This window comes from Macrobrachium rosenbergii, chromosome 10 (assembly GCF_040412425.1).
Source record: "Macrobrachium rosenbergii isolate ZJJX-2024 chromosome 10, ASM4041242v1, whole genome shotgun sequence".
NCBI classification, from domain to species: domain Eukaryota; kingdom Metazoa; phylum Arthropoda; class Malacostraca; order Decapoda; family Palaemonidae; genus Macrobrachium; species Macrobrachium rosenbergii.
The window spans coordinates 68379707-68398767 of record NC_089750.1 but is presented as its reverse complement, the minus strand read 5'-3'; the positions used below and the strand labels follow the sequence as shown (position 1 = coordinate 68398767).

At 35.6% G+C, this 19061-nt stretch overlaps 1 protein-coding gene across 1 annotated transcript in view; it reads left to right on the top strand.

Annotated features, from left to right (window-relative positions):
* The first annotated feature begins 11828 nt into the window (after positions 1 to 11828).
* Positions 11829 to 19061, top strand: part of LOC136842357 (cilia- and flagella-associated protein 251-like) — a 38674-nt gene continuing 31441 nt past the window's right edge. Inside the window, exons 1-3 of the mRNA XM_067109614.1 lie at positions 11829 to 11972; positions 15249 to 15353; positions 15527 to 15616. Coding sequence (XP_066965715.1) covers positions 11829 to 11972; positions 15249 to 15353; positions 15527 to 15616 — 339 coding nt within the window. The remainder of the gene's footprint in view (positions 11973 to 15248; positions 15354 to 15526; positions 15617 to 19061) is intronic.

Here is a 19061-nt window from a genome sequence, read left to right as displayed (position 1 = left end):
ACACACACACACACACACACACACACACACACATATATATATATATATATATATATATATATATATATATATATATATATATATATACTCGTATATATAAATATATATATATGAATGTCTTTACTGTAATACCACAGTGTAATATGAATATAAGAAGGCCCATAAAACACTATTTGAACATTTGCAACCATATATTTTCGAGCACAGAAGAAAGTGCTCGAAATATATGGTTGCAAATGTTCAAATAGTGTTTTATGGGCCTTATATTCATATATATATATATATATATATATATATATATATATATATATATATATATATATATATATATATACTGTATATATATAAATTATATATATACATATATATATGTGTATATTTATATATATATATATATATATATATATATATATATATATATTTATATTTATACATATATATGTGTATGTGTAAACATGCAGCTTTTAATGTAATTAAGACAGGTAAGTTGGACAGGTGAAAAAACAAAGTGAAGAGAAACCGATCTCAAGTGGACAGAACTAAAAGAAGCTTAGCTTAGCTAAGTATTAGCTAATCATTACACCTGTGGTTATTAAAATTGCTACTCTTAATAAAAAAAATCACGCAGACTTAATAGATAAACTAATGTAAAGATTATTAGCGATCCCAATTTCGTGAACTTTGATATTCGGTAAATTACCTAGTGATAATTCATTTTTAATCTTATCTGATATCCTAGACAAGACAAGATATTGTACATACCAGTCTCTAAAAGCACCTTAATAGAAACAGTAAAGCTGTAAATATTGTAATTCTGATTTCAACAGGAAACACTACTTAAAAAAAACAATTTGCTTAAGATATTAATCAAAAGAAGAGAGAGAGAGAGAGAGAGAGAGAGAGAGAGAGAGAGAGAGAGAGATGACTTAAAATACATCTCGGCAAGGCCTTGGGAAATCCATTCTCTCCAGTTTTAATAAATCTGTAGACAGAAATTTAAAGAGTAAGATATTAAGCAAAATGAGAGAGAGAGAGAGAGAGAGAGAGAGAGAGAGAGAGAGAGAGAGAGAGAGAGAGAGAGAGAGAGAGAGAGAGAGAGATGACTTAAAATACATCTCGGCAAGGCCTTGGGAAATCCATTCTCTCCAGTTTTAATAAATCTGTAGACAGAAATTTAAAGAGTAAGATATTAAGCAAAATGAGAGAGAGAGAGAGAGAGAGAGAGATGACTTAAAATACATTTCAGCAAGGCCTTGGGAAATCCATTCTCTCCAGTTTTAATAAATCTGTAGACAGAAATTTAAAGAGTAAGATATTAAGCAAAATGAGAGAGAGAGAGAGAGAGAGAGAGAGAGAGAGAGAGAGAGAGAGAGAGAGAGAGAGAGAGAGAGAGAGAGAGAGAGATGACTTAAAATACATTTCGGCAAGGCCTTGGGAAATCCATTCTCTCCAGTTTTAATAAATCTGTAGACAGAAATTTAAAGAGTAAGATATTAAGCAAAATGAGAGAGAGAGAGAGAGAGAGAGAGAGAGAGAGAGAGAGAGAGAGAGAGAGAGAGAGAGAGAGAGAGACTTAAAATACATCTCGGCAAGGCCTTGGGAAATCCATTCTCTCCAGTTTTAATAAATCTGTACACAGAAATTTAAAGAGTAAGATATTAAGCAAAATGAGAGAGAGAGAGAGAGAGAGATGACTTAAAATACATTTCGGCAAGGCCTTGGGAAATCCATTCTCTCCAGTTTTAATAAATCTGTAGACAGAAATTTAAAGAGTAAGATATTAAGCAAAATGAGAGAGAGAGAGAGAGAGAGAGAGAGAGAGAGAGAGAGAGAGAGAGAGAGAGAGAGACTCAGCCAGTATGCCTTCTTATCAGCTCGGATGAAGAGTAACAAGCGAGGGGGTCAGGAAACTTGAAACTCGGACTGATCAGAAGAACCCGGAGCGAACTGAACTAATGATTGGGCTGCCTTTGTCCTCCCGCGAAAGACTCTCTTGTTTACCACCAGATTATAAATTTCCTCCTTCTTTCTTTCACTTCGGGTCTTCGCCAGAATCGTGGGATTTGGGATTTCCAAGGGTGCAGTCCGAACGAGTTTTTTTTTTCTTTCTTTCTTTAATTACTTAATTACCTTTATACATTTTGAGAAATTCGTGCACAGCCCAGACTTGATAAATACTCACAGACATATAGATGCACACACATATATATATATATATATATATATATATATATATATATATATATATATATATATATATATATATATATATATATATATATATATATATATATACTGTATATATACATACATACGTACGTATGTACATACATAAATACATACATATATATATATATATATATATATATATATATATATATATATATATATATATATAATATTACTTTATCACTTACACAGTTGTTCTGTGCATTAAAACAACTACTAACAGGATCTCATTAAAACAGGATGGTATCTGGTGACGTTATTTATTTAAAAAAATTACAAGCTTTCCATGACTAACAGTCCTGGAAAGCTTGCAATTTTTTGAATAAATAACTCCACTATATACCATCCAGTTTCAGTGAAGTCCTGTTAGTATATATATATATATATATATATATATATATATATATATATATATATATATATATATATATACATACACACACACATTATAATGTATACCTAATATGATGGAATATATGAAAAGCATCCGTTCCACTACTGCTGAAAAAGACATTCTTTCCATTAGTGATAACATTCAACGGAACTGTTTCTTTGTCAATTCCTTAAACTAACACTAAGGATTAAGACTTCCATTTCCCTTTATTATAATATTTAGCATCCATGCCCACCACATCCTCCGCTATAGCCTCTTGTCATCGTGTCTGTTGATATAAGACTTAGGTCTTTAAAACCTGGCAACAAAATCCTCCAAATATTATTAGAAGTGATTGTGTTGTTCCTCTGCGAACTCTGTTGACTTTGTTTTCTACTTCAGTTACGCTATTTCCTATCACAAATTTCTATTGTCTTCTCACAAACGATCTGAGTACTATAGAGGGATGTCCTTTGGATAACTGGCATCAATTTATAGTATGCACAGAAATTTATAATATGCACAGAAATTTATATGCACAGATATTTATAATATGCACAGAAATTTATAATATGCACAGAAATTCCAATTAACTTTATCATTTCCGAGACCAGACTGATTTTGCAACAAAAACAAACACAACATTGTAATTTTGACCTTGTTTTCTATTTTGTATTTTAAATCTTCTAGCCGGTAATACGGTTGTATCTTTTCGATTTCGACATGACTTCACGTAGGAAAGGTAATGATGTATCTCATGAGTTTACCGTGGAGAAGTAATGATGCGCTTCATGTTTTCAACAGGGAGAATTCACGATTTCAAAAGGGATAATGATGCGTTTCTTGACTTCACAAGAAAGAGGTCATGTTACAGAATTCAGTAACATGAGTTTTATCTTTTTAGTTTTCTGTAAAAGAAAACTATTGCGCCGGCTTTGTCTGTCCGTCCGCACTTTTTCTGTCCGCATTTTTTTTCTATCCGCATTTTTTTCTGTCCGTACTTTTTCCATTCGCCCTCAGATCTTAAAAACTACTCAGGCCAAAGAGCTGCAAACTGGTACGTTGATCATCCACCCTCCAATCATCATACATGCCAAATTGCAGCCCTCTAGCCTCAGTTGTTTTTTATTTTATTTAAGGTTAAAATCAGCCATAATCGTGCGCCTGGCAACGATATAGGACAGATCACCACCAGGCCGTGGTTAAAGTTTCATGGGCCGCGGCTCATACAGCATTATACCGAGACCACCGAAAGATAGAGCTATTTTCGGTGGCCTTGATTATACACTGTACAGAAAACTCGAAAGAGCCAAAGAAACTTCGGCGCATATTTTACTTGTTTAAACTTTGGGATGAAAGCATGCACCCTATCTCAATCAAAACATTATCGCATGACTTTAAATTGACTTATTTCAGAACACGTTCGTTATTTTCTCAAGCACGAGACCAGAAACGTAGTCGACCCCATTGTTCCAAATATTAATTCTATTCGCTCTCCAACCCTCTCCCATTCCCGCTATTTTACAGAATAACGCTTAAATGGACTCGCTTCCGTATTAACTTCAGTGATATTCGAATTGCATTAAATTCATATTACAGATATCATTTAAACACAACTGATAAATCTCCCAGCAGACCTAGGTTCTATTCCATCATTCTGAATCCACCCTTCTGCCCAAGATATTGGCCCACAGAACCCTGTGGAGAATTGTTCCCGAAATGAGATCTCTTTGCCTTCGTGTATATTCCTACTGCAAATCAATCAAAAGAAATCTGGCTACTTCAGTATGACCCATCACTCCCGCTTTAAAAGACTCGCTTGCTGCCCTAAAATTGACTTCTCTCTCTCTCTCTCTCTCTCTCTCTCTCTCTCTCTCTCTCTCAGTTCTTCATTGGATGGGTGGCTAGAGCTCTCGGCTAGCACGCTGTTGGCCCAGCGTTCGAGTCTCCGCTGACCAATGAAGAATTAGAGGAATTTATTTCTGGTGATAGAAATTCATTTCTCGTCATAATGTGGTTCGGATTCCACAGTAAGCTGTAGGTCCCGTTGCTAGGTAACCATGGTTCTTAGCCACGTAAAATAAGTCTAATCCTTCGGGCCAGCCCTAGGAGAGCTGTTAATCAGCTCAGTGGTCTGGTTAAACTAAGATATACTTAACTTCTCTCTCTCTCTCTCTCTCTCTCTCTCTCTCTCTCTCTCATACAAGTAACTTCCCTCAGCGTTTGTCTCCTTCATTAATGAGACCACGTAACAACATATTGTAGTGGTTTTTCTGTTGTGGTTCCCTAGGGGTCTTGCCCTTTAACGGACACAGCACATACCCAATACTCTACATTCTCGAGATGAACAAATAACCAATTCATCATCAGGAGGTTTCTCCCTCCCGTTTCCGGCGATTTTTGAACTTCTGTTCCAGCAATTGTTCTCTCCGAGGTTTCTCCATTCCCAACGTCGCTCCCCTCGGAGGCAAACTCTCTCTCTCTCATCCTTTATACTTTCCTATTCTATTTTTATTATCTTTCTTTCGGGTTACTACCCGTGGAATGCATGTAGGTGCCGGTTCCAGCAGCCTCCACATCACGAAGCCTCTACTTTTCCATTAGAGTAACGCTGCCGTAGATCAGAGCCGTCGTGGTAAAACTTGTGTCTGTCAGAATGTTAATTTCCCAAAACTGTAATAATGTTTCTAATGGAGTGGCGGAGAGGGAGGCTTCTCTCACCCTTATATAAGGATTGCTGTGCCTCGTTCGTCATTCTCTCTCTCTCTCTCTCTCTCTCTCTCTCTCTCTCCACCCTAATCCCGCTTCTCCAAAAGCACAATTGTACCCTATATAAGAATTGTTATGCCTCTCTCTCTCTCTCTCTCCAAAAGCACGACCGCACCCATATATAAGGATTGTTGCCCTCTCTCTCTCTCTCTCTCTCTCTCTCTCTCTCTCTCTCTCTCTCTCTCTCTCTCTCTCTCTCTCTCTCTCTCTCTCTCTTTATATATATATATATATATATATATATATATATATATATATATATATATATATATATATATATATATATATATATATATATATATATATATACATAATCTTCCTCCAAAAGCACAACCATGCCCATATATAAGGATTGTTGAGCCTCCTTCATCATCCTCTCTCTCTCTCTCTCTCTAAAAGCATAACCGCGCCCATATATAAGGATTGTTGAGCCTCCTTCATCATCCTCTCTCTCTCTAAAAGCATAACCGCGCCCATATATAAGGATTGTTGAGCCTCCTTCACCATCCTCTCTCTCTCTCTCTCTAAAAGCATAACCGCGCCCATATATAAGGATTGTTGGGCCTCCTTCATCATCATCATCATCTCTCTCTCTCTCTCTCCAAAAGCACATCCGACCCCCTCCCCACTCATCTCGGGAACTGACTTTATTCATTGGCTTCCCAAATCCTCGAAGCAGTATGTCTGCTTTCGCGAGGGATTCACAAAGGATCGTAACTATCCATTAAGGATACCTAATGACCTTTGGAACTTTTCGATAAGGTATTTGGGCGGAAGGCACAGAAGAAGAGAGGAGGAGAAAGAAAAAGAGAAAAGGAAGAATTGGGGGGTGGTGGTGCGAAGCTCATTAGAGCGGGGATGTCAAAACTAGCACGGAAACGGAAGGTTATGTCTTCATTCGAAAAAATTATGAGAACGAACGAAATTCCTGTTTTAGTCGTTTACGGTTGCAGTCTCCTCTTTATCACGGGTGGCCTCCGAGTGATTCGTTCTGACTTTTTTTTTTTTTGGACAGGTAATGATTCTGTATTTTATTTAGGCACTGGATAGTTGAATTCAAGGCAAACAGTATCCAGTTCAGAAACTATATATATATATACATATATATATATATATATATATATATATATATATATATATATATATATATATATATATATATATATATATATATATATACTGTACATATACAGTATATATATATATACATATATATTGAAAAAGGAGATTTTATAATATCTAATTCAACAAACACACATATATATATATATATATATATATATATATATATATATATATACATACACACAGATATATATATATATATATATATATATATATATATATATATATATATATATATATATATATATATATATATATATATATATACTGTACATATACAGTATATATATATACATATATATTGAAAAGGAGATTTTATAATATCTAATTCAACAAACACACACATATATATATATATATATATATATATATATATATATATATATATATATATATATATAAAACAAAAAGGCTTTTTCACATCCAACATACTTGCAATATCATACCTGGAATCTAGGGCCAATGAAACCCAATATCCAATTTCATATAAATGCAATATATATACCTGTAAGCAAGCATAATGCTCCACAGGTAATAGTACACCCCTCTGGGAGCATGGAGCGTGGAATTACGCAGCCTCAATGCTCCGGATCATTTCATCACTCTGTAAAAGAAGGGACTCGCAGCTTCCCCGAATCCGAAATGAAGCGAGTGGATTTCAAAGATTGAAGTTCGTCATTTATCAAATATCCTACAGATATCATATTCGCTTGATATCGGTTCATAATTCAGCCGGGTGCATCGCAGCGAAAATAGTTGTTTAATATCGTGCTTCAGCGTTTGGGCATCGAATTAACAGAAATTGGGACAAGAATTTATGCCCCAGACGTGGTCATTATTTCCGCCTCTCTCTCTCTCTCTCTCTCTCTCTGAACTCTCAAGTACGTGTGGAATAAAATCATATAGTAAACGAGTAATGAAATTATATACCAAAAAGTACATTAAAAATTATCACAGAAACAATAACAGTAACTGCGTCGTATGCAGAAGCAACAATAATATTTATCGTATAACATATGTATTTTTAGAAATTTCATCAGAATTATTTCTAACAAAGAGAGAGAAGAGAGAGAGAGAGAGAGAGAGAGAGAGAGAGAGAGAGAGAGAGAGAGAGAGAGAGTTGCTCTAAGCTTCCCGCATTCACCTGCTCTCAGAATCTCTAAAACTGTCCCTCACGCGAAAACTCATAATCTCCTCGGCCCATCTCTTTTGCAAGTAGGTTGATCAGATCCAGACACTATTGATTACAATATGGAAATACTATTACCATAAAACGTAAAATCTTGTTTCTTTAACTGTATAGAGCTTATTTTGGACCTCGCATGAGAGTTACTACGAATCGTCAGTTCTGATACGATCGCGTTAATCTGCAAATCGCCCACCTGAGGGGTAGATTGAAAAATGATTATTGCTGATGCAAGCGATGTGACCGAAACTGTTTACACGTGTTGTTAGATCACAGAGAATCTCGTGTTACACTTTGATGAGATGGATAGGTCGGAACATATTTAAAAGCAGCGTTTCTGTGGCAATGTTTCTTCCATTCACGAAAGGAATCAAACAGAGAAACGCGAAATACATAAATGTATCCTTTCGTTGAAGTCTGAGACGAAATTGAGAGGTGTAGCATGACTACGGCAAGTCACTTTGTTCATTTAGCGTTTGTATGGTTAATTGCTTCAAGGAGCCGACTAACAATTACAATAAATGACAAAATAACACTCCATTAACTTGAAAATGACGGACACTGGTTTCAAAGAGATACACTGTATCACTTTCAGCTCATCTTTTACATGGGGATTGTGAGGAGATTGTGAATCCTTGAGTCAATCGTCCTTTATAATTGAAGACTTTTCTACATTCTCTTAAACAATGAAATTAGACCTGCCGTTTCGGCATTTGAAGGACCCTTTGCTCTAAATTTAACATAGGATAATTTTACTTATCTTTCATCAAAATAGATATACGTTAGGGCATTTTCATTTCTTAGTCTTAAATGATTGTTTCATACACACACACACACACACACACACACACACACACACACATATATATATATATATATATATATATATATATATATATATATATATATATATATATATATATTTTTTTTTTTTTTTTTTTAATTGGACCTTTCTTCTACTTTCACCTGCACCACATATTTTACATTTTGAGGCTTCTTTTTCTCTTATTTTGCACACGATATGTACACACAAATACACATACAGAGACACACACACTATATACAAACATACATACATAAATATATATATATATATATATATATATATATATATATATATATATATATATATATATATATATATATATATATATATATATATAATATATATATAATATATATATATAGACTATATATATAGAATATATATATATATATATATATATATATATATATATATATATATATATATATATATATATATATATGTATCTGTGTGTGAAAGAAAAATTTATGCACGCCAGTGTAACACATCTCCACACGAAAAACATTAAACATTCACCAAAAAAAAAAAAACGATACCATAAATTTAAGTCTGACCGGAATCCAGGAAAACGCTGAACGAACACTAAAAAGAAAATATTTTCTTTCTCTCCGCAGGTAAGGGAATTTCTCCCGGTGTGATCATCTTAAACCTCTCGGCGTCTTTTTGGGAGCAGGAGAATTTGGCCATCTCTGTATAGTATTTACCCGTCCCTCGTTTGCCAGTGAATGAAGATATTATTTGTCAATTAAGTGGGATATACGTGTCATTAAGTCGTGCAGGTAAGTAGCCTCCATTCTTGCAATGTTAATGTCGCAGTAATTCTCCCTCTCTCTCTCTCTCTCTCTGATGATCATTAAGCCATGCAAGTAAGAAGCCTCCCTATGCTTGCAATGTTAATGTCGTGGTGACTCTCTCACTCTCTCTCTCTCTCTCTCTCTCTCTCTCTCTCTCTCTCTCTCTCTCTCTCTCTCTCTCTCTCTCTCTCTCTCACGTCATTAAGCCATGCAGGTAAGTAGCCTCTATTCCTGCAATATTAATGTCGGATTCACTCTCTCTCTCTCTCTCTCTCTCTCTCTCTCTCTCTCTCTCTCTCTCCAGGATATTCACACGCTACTTTAAAATCGACCCACTGGAGCGGACTTTCCTAATACATATTCCATGGGTTTTACGTTGGCTTATTTGAGAAAGTCTTTCTGAGTTATCTTCTTTTTTACTGTCACGATTCTGCAGCTTCATCTCTTTTATCTTTTGTAACTTTTACCAGATTCCTACCACGAATTATTCCTTGGACTAATACTCTGTTATAAATGCTTACGTGAAATGAAAACCATAAGTGTCGGTTAGCCAGACATTGTATATTGTTTTCGAAAACAAACCCTACTTGGTTCACACTGATGCTTTCACTTATTATTATATTATTTAACACTATATTTAATACAGGGCCTTTCACCAACAGTAAGATAACGTCTCATACGCGTATCTTATAACTTACACACACACACACACACACACTCCTCACTCTCTCTCTCTCTCTCTCTCTCTCTCTCTCTCTCTCTCTCTCTCTCTCTCTGAATCTTTCTCAATCTATCTAATGGTGAGACAGAAATAATAACAATTTATTTAGCAAAATTCTGGGAAAAAAATTTATAATTTATCCAATTCTTACCATTCTCCTATTGCCTTCTATCAAATAATAGCGAATTGAGAGAAAAAAAAAAAGAAGAACAAGAGACCAAAAGATTGAAAATTTAACAGTTTCACATTTTTGTCGATGGATTTGTTCTGTCTTGAGAAAAATATAAAAAAAAAAAATCATGAAAAGACTCCAAAGGTGGAGGGACAGAATTTCCAAAAATTTATTTCTCGGTTTCAGACAACGCATGGATCTGTAATCGGGTTAGGAAATATATCATTATGATCCTCGCCACACCAAGATTCCCAAGACTGACAGATACTATTCTTTGTATATATTTATATATATATATATATATATATATATATATATATATATATATATATATATATATATATATAATAAATTATATCTATAAACATATATATATATATATATATATATATATATATATATATTACACATATGTACATATATATGTATATATATTACACATATAAGTATATAAATATATATATATATATATATATATATATATATATATATATACATAATATATATATATATTCATATGTGTGCGTAAATATATGTGTATGTGCCTAAACATATGTAACAGTTACACTGGGTACTTAATTGGTAAAAGTTAAACGTGAAAACAGTGCACGTACGCAGATGCTAAAAATAACGTAATCAACCCAGTCTATTTGCTAATCAAGTTAAAAATTCCTGTGCATCGTATGCAAACGAACGAGAGAACAACGAAAAAAAGAGAGAGAGACAGAGAGAGAGAATATACTCAGAACAGGGAAGCGAAAATCAGATTATCTTCCTGGTACAGTCGCCATTCTCCCCGAGACCAGATTGCTTCTTAAACACCAATTAACATTTTTATTCCGGTTTACCTTGTTTTGCTCGTCTCAAAAAAAAAAAGGGTACTGGGACTATTTTATAGATGCTGGATTTTCTGCACGTCACCAAAATGGAACGAACATTTGCATGTATGAAAGTAGAAATATGAAAAATTACTTTACTTTCCTTTTACTTTTTTGTCGTCTCGTAAAAATAGATTAACTGTCCTTTTGTACTACAACCTGTCTTTTATTCCTCGCAACTTTTTCCACTTTGTCCATCACTCACTGTCTATAACTTTCTATCTCATTTCATATTACTCCCTACCTTCTATTTCTCACAACATTCACCTTTTTACATAACTCACTTTCTCTAGCTTTCAACTATATATATATATATATATATATATATATATATATATATATATATATATATATATATATATATATATATATATATATATATATATATATATACATACATATATATATGTGTATATATATATATATATATATATATATATATAATATTTATTTCATATTACTACCTGCCTCTTATTTCTAACAACATTTCACTTTGTAGATCACTTACCTACTTTATCTTTCACTCATTTCTTTTTACTTCGTCCTCTCACTCCGCTATCAACAACGCTCTTAGTTATGAAAAAAAAAAAAATCAAGAATTCGCTCCGTAAAATGTAACCTTTCTCTCTTCTTCTTTTCCCCCTTTATGTTCGTCTCTCACTTTTACTCGTTTTGTGAAGGACAGGAAAACGAATCGCAGGCGCTGATAAAAATGAGAGAAAGGGAAGAGGGGAGCAAAATACGTGACTGTTTAAATGGATCAGCCTGTTTGTGGCATCACGACATTTCCGAAGGGAATAACTCTGGGAGAGAAGAAGAAGAAGAAGAAGAAGAAGAAGAAGAAGAAGAAGAAGAAGAAGAAGAAGAAGAAGAAGAAGAAGAAGGAGAAAGACAAGTTAGTAACAAGGACTAGAGGAACAAGAGAGATACTGAAGGAATACAAGACAGATAGAGAATTCAAAATTCTCTTATAAAAGAGAATAAAATTAAATTAATTGAGAGTTCAAAATTCTCTTATAAAGGAGAATAAAATTAAATTGATTGAGAATTCAAAATTCTCTTATAAAAAAAATAAAATGAAATTTATTAAGCATAATATCAGAGATCATTCAAACAAAACAATACTGAAAGATTCAAATGACAATGTGTGTGTGTACATTTCATGAGAGAGAGAGAGAGAGAGAGAGAGAGAGAGAGAGAGGGAGAGAGAGAGAGAGAGAGAGAGAGAGCATAACCTATATCCGCACTTATCCTCATCCCACTTAAAAAGCGAGAAGGGTGGTGGGGATGCCCCCATCATCGCATCCCTTAAAAAAGATAAAACAAAATAAAACAACCCGGTGGGAAATAAGATATACGTCCCCCAATTTCGGGAAGTAAAGCCTTGCGGAGAAATAAAGGCCAATGGAACAAGACAGCTATATGCGTGCGGCGAAGCATCTACAGTCAACTCTGGGAGGCACCCCCAAAATGGAATGGCTTTCGGCTCGAAGGTGCCGCCGTCGTCTTCTCTCTCTCTCTCTCTCTCTCTCTCTCTCTCTCTCTCTCTCTCTCTCTCTCTCTCTCTCTCTCTCTCTCTCTCTCTCTCTCATTTTTAACAATCGCTCTCTCTCTCTTTCTCTCATTTTCAACAATGTCTGTCATTCTCTCTCTCTAATTTTTTTATAAATCTCTCTCTGTCTCTCTCTTTAACAATCTATTTCTCTTTTGCTCTCTCTCATTTTGAACAATCTCTCTCTCTCTCTTTTTTTAACAATCTATTTATCTCTTGTTCTCTCTCATTTTTAACAATTCTCTCTCTATCTCTCTTTTTAACAATCTATTTCTCTCTTGCTCTCTCACAATCTGTGCGTGTGTGTGTGTGTCTCTCTCTATTTTTAACAATCTATTTCTCTCTTGCTCTCTCACAATCTGTCAATCTGTGTGTGTGTGTGTCTCTCTCTGTGTGTGTGTGTGTGTCTCTCTCTATTTTTAACAATCTATTTCTCTCTTGCTCTCTCTCATTTTAAAGTCTCTCTCTCTCTCTCTCTCTCTCTCTCTCTCTCTCTCTCTCTCTCTCTCTCTCTCTCTCTCATTTTTTCTAACAATCTATGGCCTCCTCAAAAGCTTTCACACTCCAGTTTCTTTTATTTTTATTTTCTTGCATCTCTCGCAGCCATGCAAAGTTAAGGGTGCAATTTTTCGTTTTCGTTTTTCCAAATCTTTGCCAGCTTTCATCTTCGTCCCTACCTGAACGTGAAGCTTTGCCTACAATTTTTGCTGCGTTTGTCTTTAACACAAAGCATACAGGTATCAGACTTCTCTCTCTCTCTCTCTCTCTCTCTCTCTCTCTCTCTCTCTCTCTCTCTCTTCTCTCTCTCTCGTGCGCACACACGCACACATACAGTCATTTCTTAACAATCTGCATCTTCTTCTCTCATTTTTTAACAATCTATACCATTCTTCTCTCTCTCTCTCTCTCTCTCTCTCTCTCTCTCTCTCTCTCTCTCTCTCTCTCTCTCATTTCTAACAATCTATATCAATTCTCTCTCTCTCTCTCTCTCTCTCTCTCGTGCCCAAAAGATGTTTTTAGTGGCCTTGGATCCAAGGAATGAATATAAAATGGCGTAGGTGAAATTCGAAAATGCACAAAAAGATAGACCCCTTTTACCAAGTATTTCTTATTCAGTTGGGAAAAAAAGGTTAAAGCACGGGAAATGATAATTAAAAATTATTGTATAATATACTTCGACGGGCATCATAGCAGATACTCCCTGTCCAAGTTGATACCGAAACAATTAGAATGAACAAAAGTATGCATACTAAGATATACATATAACACATGCACAGCTAAGCATACATATAGGCAGTACATCATTCACTGATTCACTGTTTAATCAACAGTGGGACAATGGTTTTCATTTTCAAGCACCCAGCCTAAGTCGTTTCCTCTCGCCTGGCGGAGAGAGGGAAGGTCAATAGTGGCATTGAATCTTATTTAACATGTGCTGAAATTTGGAAACATGCACACCATCACACTTGAAAACTTTATCGAAACAACGGCCTATGAGAGTTGAGAAAGAATCTGTCATTTACATTTTTAATTATTCCTGTTCAAACCAGTAGGCTACCATCAGGGTGTGATGTTTACTAACATAAAACTCTGGATGTGAAGACCTAAGTCAGTTGTATATTAAAAGATGCACTGCCAATTTAACAATGACGCGTCTTGTTTTAAAAGCAATACACTCCCATTCAATATAGCAGTATCACTCATGCTAATTTCTTCAAATACCTCTAAAAGTAACCGTTCATTTACTGGTCAGCAATAATTTCATCAAAAACCACATGATGATACATAATCAATTTGCAATACTGAATGCGGCAAGAAGTTCACATACATTAGTTTCATTTAGTCACTGGTGAAAGCAACTTTCGGCATCCAAGCACATGCAAGACAAGGAGTTAAAATCCGAAAAGTTGAATACAAATCATTCACAATGATCCCGACTGAGGACCCTGATTGAGAAAGAGATAAAACGATTATATTCAAAACCTTTCTCCTACGTTCGTTGTCGCACTTTGCACTAGTTCCTTCCCCTTCCCCTTCTTCTTTATAGGTGTCATTTTCCCCCTCCAGATTGGCCTGTTGTTATTACTTTCAATTGTCGCAGTTTCTTTGAGAGGGCCGCGGTGTTGAGACTTTTTCAGCACCCTTGTTCTTCACTGAATGTACAATATAAATAAATTTTACCCCCAAAACCAATGCAAGAACGGAATTATATTCTACATACTCTGTAATTTCTAATTATCATACACATGAAAATATCAAGGAATATTTCATGATATTCTATAAGTAGTTCAAACCACACAATATTAAATATTGGTAAAGTGGCATTTTCTTGTCAGGTAGTGGAAGATGCTGGGAAACAAAGATAACGTAAAAATATATATTTATAAAATAACACTGACCGAGGAAGCTTTAGCCACGGGCTTGGCGAAAGGTCCTGATACCATTTCACATTTACTATCAAGTATTGTTCATACTTTTTATTTTTTATTTTTTGGTCACACTGATGCAGTCTCCAGAGAGAGAGAGAGAGAGAGAGAGAGAGAGAGAGAGAGAGAGAGAGAGAGAGAGAGAGAGAGAGAGAGTCCTGATACACCTGTGGCATTCCTGATCTCCCTCCTTCAAGTATTGTTTGATTCCTTTCATATTTCGAGGGCCACAGGAGGAGGAGGAGGAGGAGGAGGAGGAGGAGGAGGAGGAGGAGGAGGAGGTGGAGGAGGAGGAAAAGATGGTAACCTGGGACTCTCGATCGCTCAGACAGCCTGGAGGCTGTTCCTCGAACTCTGTTTTCCATCAGAGAGAAGAAGAATTTAATATTCTTTTGAACGAGTATTTTTTTCTTCGGGTGTTTTTGTGTGTGTGTGTATGCTCAGTTCAAAAACATAATTGAATTTTTGTTACCAGCACACGGCAGAATCAAGTGAGGCCTCCCCCTCCCCCCACCAACTTTCTCCTTCTCCCCCGAGTCACAGGTACCGACCAGGAAGGCTCCTGGTACCAACCGAATCCCGGTGGACCACATTTCTCGGAAATATTGAAGATGTCGTAAATGTTGAAAGGGCCCTGGAGCCTACTCCGATAAACACGCGCCACTTAACTCGAATTAAGACTTAAATGCGGGGACGGCGCTTGACATTACCGTGTTTTCTCATATTCATTGAATCCTGGATCGGCTACAGATCAAAGGGAGTGGTTCAGATGTTTATCAACATTTGACCGTTCGAGAGCAACGAACGTAAACAAGACACTTGCCCCTATAGATATACATACATACATACATACATGCATGCATACATGAATTCACACACATTATATATATATATATATATATATATATATATATATATTATATATATCTGTATATGTATACACATATGTATATAAATATATATATAGTTTGTGTGTGTGCGCGTAGAGAGAGAGAGCGAGAGAGAGAGAGAGAGAGAGAGAGAGAGAGAGAGAGAGAGAGAGAGAGACAGAGATTAAACCCATGAATACCTACAACGTTAATGGCAAAGACTTATTAATTAATATTCATTTAAATATTTTAACACAGCCTATTCTTTCACTGTAAAAACTTCTACTCATTCTCGCAATTACATTCTATGTAATACACCAACAGCTTCAAAACTGCCTATCTATGAGCTTTATTTTAGTACATGTAACTAGTAAAACAATAAAACAACGTAACAAAAACACAAAATTAGCACCGACGAATTCCAACACAATAAAACTTCGCAATGAAATCTAAATAAAACATTTCAAATATATTCAGACAGAGCCCTATATCCACGCACCAATTTGCTCTCAATTAAATTCTAACGATACAATCCAGGAAAAAAATAGAATAAACTGACGCTAAATTTTCATGAACAGTGCACGAAATAACTGAAGTCTCTAAACATTTTGCGAAAATAAAATTCTCCACGAGGATATTCCCGCGTATAAAAAAAGAAGAAAATTCTTCAGGAAAAAGAGATTATTCACACGAAATAAAATTCCCCGTAAACGAATTCTCCCCCAGAATTCACTTACCCGGCCCTGAAGTGTACCTTTAAAAGTAATCCTTCATTCATTCTTTAATGGGTCTCCGGAAGCTAAGCTTCTCATGGTCCACGGTTTAGTAAAGTCACCCCGATTAAATCTTACTGCCCAACACATTTCGCTCATCCTGAGTCGTCTGTCTGTCCGTATTAAGTCTGTCTGAGTCTGTCTGTCTTTGTCTACGATAAAGAAATTTTGGTCATATTTCTCTGCCTGTCTACCATAAAGGAACTGCGGTCATATTTCTCTGTCTGTCTACGATATAAAGGAATTGTGGTCATACTTCTGTCTGTCTACGGTAAAGGAATTGTGGTCATATTTCTCTGTCTGTCTATGATCAAGGAATTATGGTCATATTTCTCTGTCCACGATCAAGGAATTGTGGTCATATTTCTGTCTGTCTACGGTAAAGGAATTGCGGTCATATTTCTCTGTCAGTGTACGATCAAGGAATTATGGTCATATTTCTCTGTCCACGATCAAGGAATTGTGGTCATATTTCTGTCTGTCTACGATCAAGAAATTATGGTCATATTTCTCTGTCTGTTTACGATAAAGGAATTGTGGTCATATTTCTCTGTCTGTCTACTATAAAGGAATTATGGTCATACTTCTCTATCTGTCTACGATAAAGGAATTGTGGTCATATTTCTCTGTCTGTCTACGATAAAGGAATTATGGTCATACTTCTCTATCTGTCTACGATAAAGGAATTGTGGTCATATTTCTCTGTCTGTCTACGGTAAAGGAATTGTGGTCATATTTGTCTGCCTGTCTGTCTAAGACAGACAAAAATAACAACAAAAGAATTTTGTTATATTTCTGTTTGTCCGTCCACGATATGTACAAATATCAAAAAATTATTTGTGGTCAAATTTCTCTGTTTCTCTGTCTGTCTACGATAGATAAAAATAACTGTCTGTCCACGACAGGAAAAATAACAATGAAAATGAATTGCGGTCAAATTCCTTTGTCTGTCAACGATAGATAAAAATAACAATATAGGAATTGTGGTCTTGTATATTTTTCTACAAACAATTCGTCAGGACTTTATCTTCCGGGGAAATGGAACAGATCATATTAAACAAACGACTTGCAAAGAGAGAGAGAGAGAGAGAGAGAGAGAGAGAGAGAGAGAGAGAGAGAGAGAGAGAGAGAGAGAGAGAGAGAGAATGTAGATAATGACACCTGGTATTAATCAGTTTACAAAAGGAGAGAGAGAGAGAGAGAGAGAGAGAGAGAGAGAGAGAGAGAGAGAGAGAGAGAGAGAGAGAGAGAGAGAGAGAGAGAGAGATGTAAAATATAGATAATAAAACCTGGTATTAATCAGTTTACAAAGGAGAGAGAGAGAGAGAGAGAGAGAGAGAGAGAGAGAGAGAGAGAGAGAGAGAGAGAGAGAGAGAGAACGGTAAAATATAGATAATGAAACCTGGTATTAATCAGTTTACAAAAGGAGAGAGAGAGAGAGAGAGAGAGAGAGAGAGAGAGAGAGAGAGAGAGAGATAGAGAGAGAGAACGGTAAAATATAGATAATGATACCTGGTATTAATCATTTTACAAAACGAGAGAGAGAGAGAGAGAGAGAGAGAGAGAGAGAGAGAGAGAGAGAGAGAACGGTAGAATGTAGATAATGACACCTGGTATTAATCAGTTTACAAAAGGAGAGAGAGAGAGAGAGAGAGAGAGAGAGAGAGAGAGAGAGAGAGAGAGAGCGGTAAAATATAGATAATGAAACCTGGTATTAATCAGTTTACAAAAGGAGAGAGAGAGAGAGAGAGAGAGAGAGAGAACGGTAAAATATAGATAATGATACCTGGTATTAATCAGTTTACAAAAGGGGAGAGAGAGAGAGAGAGAGAGAGAGAGAGAGAGAGAGAGAGAGAGAGAGAGAGAGAGAGAGAGAGAGAGAGAATGGTAAAATATAGATAATGATACCTGGTATTAATCAGTTTTAAAAAAGGAGAGAGAGAGAGAGAGAGAGAGAGAGAGAGAGAGAGAGAGAGAGAGAGAGAGAGAGAGAGAATGGTAAAATATAGATAATGATACCTGGTATTAATCAGTTTACAAAAGGGGAGAGAGAGAGAGAACACAGTGGCTTTAAAATAGCCGATATCAATACGAAGTGCATTTATATTCCGCCCTACACGTAGGCGAAGAGTCTGATGCATGCACAAACGTAATGAATAAAACAACTCCTCCTTGATCTCTCTCTCTCTCTCTCTCTCTCTCTCTCTCTCTCTCTCTCTCTCTACATGCCGGATAAGTAACAGAGTCTTTCGGGACGCCTTTAGAAGGACCTCTTAGAATAAACAGACGACCCGCGTGACCAAAGAGCCTGGCGTTTTCTGTTTTTTCTTGAGAGAGAGAGAGAGAGAGAGATAATGGAAGGTACAAC